General features: G+C 38.1%; 1 protein-coding gene across 1 annotated transcript; it reads left to right on the top strand.

Moving 5' to 3' along the window:
* Positions 1-4,158: 4,158 nt before the first annotated feature.
* On the top strand, positions 4,159-6,253 carry NPBWR1 (neuropeptides B and W receptor 1). Its single transcript, XM_075589033.1, has 2 exons — positions 4,159-4,441; positions 5,063-6,253. The coding sequence occupies exon 2, from the start codon at positions 5,063-5,065 to the stop codon at positions 6,035-6,037; it is 975 nt and encodes a 324-aa protein (XP_075445148.1). The 5' UTR covers positions 4,159-4,441; the 3' UTR covers positions 6,038-6,253.
* Positions 6,254-7,607: the final 1,354 nt, after the last annotated feature.

The raw sequence follows: 7,607 nt of genomic DNA, 5'->3' as shown, positions 1-7,607 counted from the left end.
ATGACTGTGTGCATATATGATTGTGTCATCTGCATACATGTGTATTGAGGCTTCCTTACAAGCTGTGGGAAGATCATTAATGAACACTGATAAGAGTAGGGGCCCCAGAACAGAGCCTTGCGGGACACCACAGGTGATATCCAGGGGGTTGGAGTTAGAGCCTGAGATGGACACATGTTGGGATCTTCCTGATAGGTAGGAGTGAAACCAGTTTAAAGCATGTTTCCCTATTCCAGAGCTCTGGAGTTTGTTAAGCAGGATAGCATGATCGACTGTGTCAAAAGCCTTTGCAAAATCTAGGAATACTGCACCAGTGAGTTGTCCCGTTCCATTCCACACTGGATTTCATTGCAAACTTTTAGCAGGGTAGTTACGGTGGAGTGTTTGGGGCGAAATCCAGATTGGAATTGGCTAGGGAAATTTGTCTTGGTGTAGAAATCGCTTAATTGGGAGTGGACACATTTTCCATGACTTTGGATAGAATTGGGAGAAGTGAGATTGGCCTGTAGTTTGAGACAGTGTTTTTGTCCCACTTTTGAAGATTGGGACAACTCTGGCAGTTTTCCAGGTCTTAGGGATATTGCCTGCAGACAGGATAGAGTTGACTATGGACGCAATTGGTTTGGCAATGGCTGGGGCACCAAGTCGTAGGAACCTAGATTGTAGTAAGTCGGATCCACATTGGCTGCTTAGTTTTAGTTTGAGGAGCGCTTGTATAATCTCCTCTTCAGATACTGGGTAAAATTGAAAATTGTGGGCAGTGTTGGGAGGGGGTGGGACTGTAGAGATACTCCCAGGATGAGATTCATGTTTGGGATTTGTGCTGCGTTTCGCTAATAAGTTAGTGGCACACCCCACAAAGTAATCATTGAATGCATTTGCGATGTCAGTGGGGTTTGTCAGAGTAATATCCCCCTTAGTGATATTACTTGGTTGTTGATGGTTAGGAGGCTGGAATATATGGATGATAACCTTCCAGAAGTTAGCTGGGTTTGATGTATTCTGGTGGAGATTGTCAGAGTAATATTGTGCTTTTGCATGCCTTGTTTGCCTTGTGCACATGTTCCGCATGCATCTGTAGTGATTGAGATCCTTGGTAGTGCCAGTTACTTTGTAGCTTTTCCACGAGGCCTCCCTGAACTGGTAGAGTGCTATAAGGTCAGGTGTAACCCATGGAAGGTGGGCCCCCCCGTACCCTTATTTTGTGTAGTGGAGCATGGGTATCGCAGAGTTTTAAGAACTCGGATTGGAAATAGTCGAGCGCAGAATCAGAGTCAGGAATTAAATCGATTCTGTGCCATGGACAGTTGGTAAGGTCATCCAGAAACTGTTGTGGGTTAAAGTTTCTAAATGTTCTAGTGAGGAGAACTTTAGGGCTTGAATGGGGCGGTTTAATTTTCCTTAAACAGTACACTATTGCATGGTCACTGAAAATATCAGGAAGGATGCCAGAGGATTGGATTCTGCTGGGGTTTGAGGAGAGAATCCAGTCTAGCAAGGAATGGTTATGCGATTTCAGGTTTATCCGTGTGGGTTGGGAAATGAGTTGCGATAGGTTAAGTGACTTGAGTTGTATCTGGATTTTGTGGTTTTTAGGGTCAAGCCAATTGAAGTTGAAATCCCCAAGAACTAGCAGCTCACTCTTCTCATTCAGAGAGGAAATGGAGCCAAGAAATTGGGTGATATCAGTCAAGGATTGTAGAGGGGCTTTAGGGGGGCGGTAGATGCCAGAAAGCAAGATGGACTTAGAAAAGGGGAGGCAGATTTTGCCAACTAGAATTTCAAAAGAGGGTGGGCTTGGTGGGCAATTTAACAGTGTAAATTGTAATGTGTCTGCAATATAAAATAACACCCCTCCTCTTCTCTTTGACTTATCTCTCCTAAAAATGGAGTATCCCTGAATGGCAATATTTGCATCAGGGGTTTTAGGGGATAGCCATGTTTCTGTAAGAATGATGGCTTTGGGTTTATGCATAAGGCACCATGCCCTTAGTTCGTCCAGTTTGGGCAGCAGGCTCCGGATATTTATATGGGCGACAGATAGCCCTTTTTGGAATTTAAAGGTGCAATTCTCAGGGGCATGGGACAGAGCTGAAATGGGAGGACCTGGGTTAGGTTCAATATCACCTGCTAAAGAGAGTAATAGTATGAGTAGAAAATTGGTTAGTTGTTTGCAAGTTGTAGATTTGTGGTGTTTGCCATTTGAGTGAGCAGTGGTTGGTGTGCTGGTTTTTAGAGTTCTCCACCAACATTCAGTAGATAGTGCAAGGCTTTTGAGTAGTCCAGGGTGTATGGTGATGTTGGGTGTGGGCCAGGATGGAGGAGTTTGTAGTTGATAGAGGGAGTAACATCTCCATGAGGCCAGGAGAAAGAAAAAAGTTAAAATACATAGCAGGTTCATGATGCCAGAGGTAGGCAGTGCTGCAAGGAGCTGTTGTGAGCAGAGTGAGTGTGAGCAGACTAAACAGCAGGTGTGTGCCTGTTCCTTGTCAAACGTTTAGCTGTATTGCAATGCTAGAGTCAGTTCAGGGTTTCAGTGTATTGTGCAGTCAGTTTTGGGAGAGACTGCAGTAAATAAGTTGTAAAGGGGTGGGGGGTTGAAATAGGCAGGTTAGCAAGCTTGGGATTATAGTGTGATCTGAATAGCTTACCGTTTGTTGTCTTGAGTAAAAGAGTTTGCAGTAGATCCAGTCCCCAGTCACCTCTAGTCAAACTGTAGTCTAACTGTATTTATCACTTAAAAAGCTCACTTTAAATGCCTCACTGTCTAATGCCAATTGAAGTTCCTGCAAATTGCAGGAGAGGTGTTGGTATTATACAGATAAAGCAGTCACATGACCCTCCCCCTCCCCAATCAATCAGCTTGTTCCAGTTGGTCAATTAACATCACAGAGTTAAAAGGGGGGGGGGGGAAACAACACTTTTTACATTCAAACATACTAACTTATATCAATTCTACAAGGCCAGAGTCAGTCTGTCTTTTACACAGGTTTTGCACATCAGGAACGTACTTATATCAATTCTACAAGGCCAGAGTCAGTCTGTCTACAGAGGGTTCTTCACAAGGTGCAAACAATTCATAAGCCTCACGAATACGAAAGGCCAGATTAGACTTTGCCAAACAATATCTAAAAAAAAGCCAGACCAGTTCTGGAACAGCATTCTTTGGACAGATGAAACTAAGATCAACCTGTACCAGAATGATGGGAAGAAAAAAGTATTGAGAAGCCTTGGAACGGCTCATGATCCGAAGCATACCACATCATCTGTAAAACACGGTGGAGGCAGTGTGATGGCATGGGCATGCATGGCTTACAATGGCACTGGGTCACTAGTGTTTATTGATGATGTGACAGAAGACAGAAGCAGCCGGATGAATTCTGAAGTCAATTAATGACATAAATACATAATTAGTGAAAGCAACTTAAAAGTACTGTGAAAGTTTCCTGTGAAATGTCCAATTAGCAGCCTAAAAAGTCCCACTGGGTGTCTGGCAACCAGTTAGATATATGCAAACAAAACAGACCTCTCTGGTGCTTAGGATTGTGAATACTACAAATGATCTTGTGTGGAATATCTGAAGAAAAACTTGGATCCTTGAAACAATATGTACCTCAAGAAATGGGAGACAAAAACACAATTTACACTACCATAGTGCATTACCCAGGTATTGTACAAATCACTGATCTAAACCATGGATGTGGAAATGGGGTTTAGTTTTATTATAAAGCATAGTAGAAAGGTGGAGGTATTTTACTTTCTTATGAAGGTTATTCACTTTTTGATGTTCATGTACAGTAATTGAGAAAGGCAAAAACACAATTTGTTGTGATAGAAAATGAAGTAAAAACATATATACATTATTTAGATGTATGCAAATGAAAAATATGAGCACTGTCTGTATGGAAGATACATGGTCTGAGAACCTCAGGCAAAGCAAATTCTTCTCCTTTGTCATTTCAAAACTGTTATTATCCTTGCAACAGCTTAGAATATACCACTGCTCCGAGGGGACTACAGAAAATAGAATGCTACTGATAAGTACACATAGATGAACTGAATCAATTTTTTTTTACATTTTCACTGCTTTAGTAGATTATTTCAATAATTGACTAATAATATCCATCAATACAGATAACCTATCTGAAAAGAAAGCTCTTTTAATCAATACTTCACACTACAGGAATTGAGGGGTCTGTTTATGAAAAATACAGTTCTGGACAAAAACTGTCAAAAGAGACAAAAGAGGAGGGGGGAACTGTTCTTCAGCACTCTATTTCTATGGAAGGGAGGCAGAGACTAGAGCTCAAATGCAGTTCAGCCTGTCAGCTTCCAGCTTTCTTTCAGCACACAGCTTCATATCACTTCTTCCTAATGCAGCAACAAGGCATCTGTAATCAGCCAAAAATATCAACAAACACCACAGAAAACAGGTATTAAGGTAAAGAAACAAATATTGTTATATAAAACTACCTAGCAGCATGTTTACATTGAAAAATCAAGAGATATGGAGTGATGCATTTACAGTAGGTCAATTTCTAAACAAGCTTTTTCTGATTCTGTCTGTTCTGAGACAAAATATTGTTTACAATAGATTTTATGTACAGTATATTTTGAAATGGTGCAGTAGGTGTTCTGTAGAAAATAACCAAATGTAAATACTTGTAGCTTGGGACATTGTATTTTTTCTTTAATTTGCATCATCAAAATGCTTTAACACTGTAGAAATTGCTAACCTTCCAAATGTTATACATGCAATATTTTATGGCTGAAATGATTAGGCAAGTAGAGTTTATTTTATTTTTTAGCAAACAGTTGTACCATATCTACAGATTACTGGTAAATATAAAGAGTAAAGTGTGTGTTCAGAAATAATAAGAGTAATTTTGATCTGTTTGATCTGTGCTTTGTGAAAACACAAGATTTGGAAATATTTCAATTTTAAAGGTAATGCTTGTTCAACGTTAAGGCGGTAAACTTATATAGTCTAATTTAATTACTTAAAGTTTAAACTGAGAATATAACTTTATTGTCTTCTGTGTGTTTGTTTTTATCTTTGAAGATGGAAAACATCTCTATCAATTCCTTGTCAAACTCAACAATAAAGTCAGAGTGGTTCAATGGATCAACACCTCAAATCATTCCTAATTATTATCTGGCTTTACCTGTCATCTATTCAGTAATTTGTGCAATAGGACTGACTGGAAATACTGCTGTAATCTATGTCATCCTCAAAGCGCCAAAAATGAAGTCTGTAACCAACATGTTTATCCTGAACTTGGCTATTGCAGATGAACTCTTCACGTTAGTATTGCCTATTAATATAGTTGATTATCTGCTGTTGCAGTGGCCTTTTGGAGAGTTTATGTGTAAATTGATCATTTCCATTGATGAGTACAATACCTTTTCCAGCATATACTTTTTAACTGTTATGAGCATTGACCGATATCTTGTGGTTGTTGCAACTGTGAAATCCCAAAAGATGTCCTACCGTACCTACAGGGCAGCTAAAATTGTGAGTCTATGCGTATGGATTTTTGTAACCATTATAATATTGCCTTTTATTATTTTTGCCAAGATTCACAAAGAAAATGGTCGTTTACAGTGTCTCTTTGTATTTCCTAACCCAGAGAGCATGTGGTGGCAAATGAGTCGAATATATACTCTGATCATGGGTTTTGCCATACCCGTGTCTACTATTTGCATCCTCTATACCATGATGCTTTACAAATTGAGAAAAATGCGTTTAAACACAAATGCAAAAGCCTTAGATAAAGCGAAGAAGAAAGTAACATTCATGGTTGTAATAATTCTAGCAGTGTGTCTGTTCTGTTGGACTCCCTACCATCTAAGTACAGTGGTGGCCCTAACTACTGACATCCCACAGACTCCACTGGTCATTGGAATTTCTTTATTTATCACCAGCCTGAGTTATGCAAACAGTTGCCTCAATCCTTTTTTGTATGCATTTCTAGATGACACTTTTAGGAAAAGCTTTCGAAAACTAATAGAGTGCAGATCATCTTCATCTCCCTAAAGAACAAAGACTTGGAAACTATGCTTCTGCAGTATGAAGACATACAGCCACTATGTAATTCATGGTATGCATGTACAAGGCACTTGGAAATGCTTATGTTCTTACTTTAAAATACTAAATTCAAGTCATAATCTGTACCTTGAAAGAAAATTATTTTGCAAAGAATAATACAATATGATTATGGGGCTATGGGGCTTTCCTTAATATTGCACAATTAATTTGATGCTCATACAGTACTCTTGTAAATAATATTGTTAATTACATATGATGGCATTTAAGCAAAAATAATCTGTAAAGAAATGTATTACAATATTTTGTTTCAATTGATAAAAGTATTTAAAATATTTTTCTTTTAGTTAGAATTAAGTTCTACACATGTTAGAAACTAATAAATAATTGTGAAACCAAATAAAAATGATTTGAGTGCCTTGCTTAATTCAACTACAGATTTTTTTGGTACTGTATGTTTTATTTGACTCTATATGGAATTAATGGTGATCAATTAGGATGTTGTACAAAAACAACATACTGTCAAAATCCTCACAACACGCAATAGCGTAGGATTACTTGCACCTTGAAAAATATCTAATAAGAACAAAAATATATGCATGTGTTTACATCTGTTTTATCAATATAAATTTTTTTTAAATGTTTTTACTCAGTTTGTAAATACCCCACATTCAAAACAAACAGCTTTTCAATAGTGTAACTAAAACAAAAGCAATAGTAAGAAATAAAACAAAATATGTTACCCAAAAATGCAATCATATAAAAAGAGCAAACTGCAGTATTTAAATTTGTAAAAGGTAATAGGAAAGTAGAAACATGTTACAGATGTTTGGGCACAATATAATTCAAGTTCTTGAAGAAGTATTTGTCACCATCTGCTGCACAAACCAACAATTGCAACATTTTATTTCTTCATTTAATATTGATGCTATTATCCATGACGATTAACAATGATGTATGTAAATGTAATGTAAATGTAAATGAAAATGCCCTGCCAAGGCACCGACAAATAATGTTTCCTTATGAATCTTTTTAGATATACTTTTATTATACACCATGTTACACTATTGCAGCTATATGAACCTCATTCACGAAAAAAAAACTAAGATTACAATGAGTGGCACTTTAATCTAGAGCAAATGTACTGTACCGTAAATGTAAGTTTAATATATCAGTTCACAACAATATCTACTATATAACAATAGTAAGTCGCAGGTATTGTTCTTAACAGCAAAGTTGCACTAAAGTGCTGGGTAACTGGGCCCTCTCCTGATTGACCAATTATGAGTTCACTATGTTTGTGATGCTACAACAATTTAAAAGGCTTCCTGGAGCCCAGTAAACCAGGAATCAATGACTCAGTTATAGGTTTAGCTCTTGGGTCCAGTAAGGTAAAACCATGTATTTTCTGTAACCATGTTCCCATATACGGTCCCCTGCAGGGCTGTGGGATTGGAATGCCAAGTAAGGTTGTGATTTTCCCCAGGAGATACTGTAGCTGCAGGAAAGTGACTTTGGGAGCAGGGAAGCAGGGGTGATTTTTAGGGAACCCCTATAATCA

The sequence above is a fragment of the Ascaphus truei genome, chromosome 2, assembly GCF_040206685.1.
Source record: "Ascaphus truei isolate aAscTru1 chromosome 2, aAscTru1.hap1, whole genome shotgun sequence".
Classification (NCBI taxonomy): domain Eukaryota; kingdom Metazoa; phylum Chordata; class Amphibia; order Anura; family Ascaphidae; genus Ascaphus; species Ascaphus truei.
Note: the sequence above shows the minus strand (reverse complement) of the source record. Positions and strands in the feature narration are given on the sequence as shown.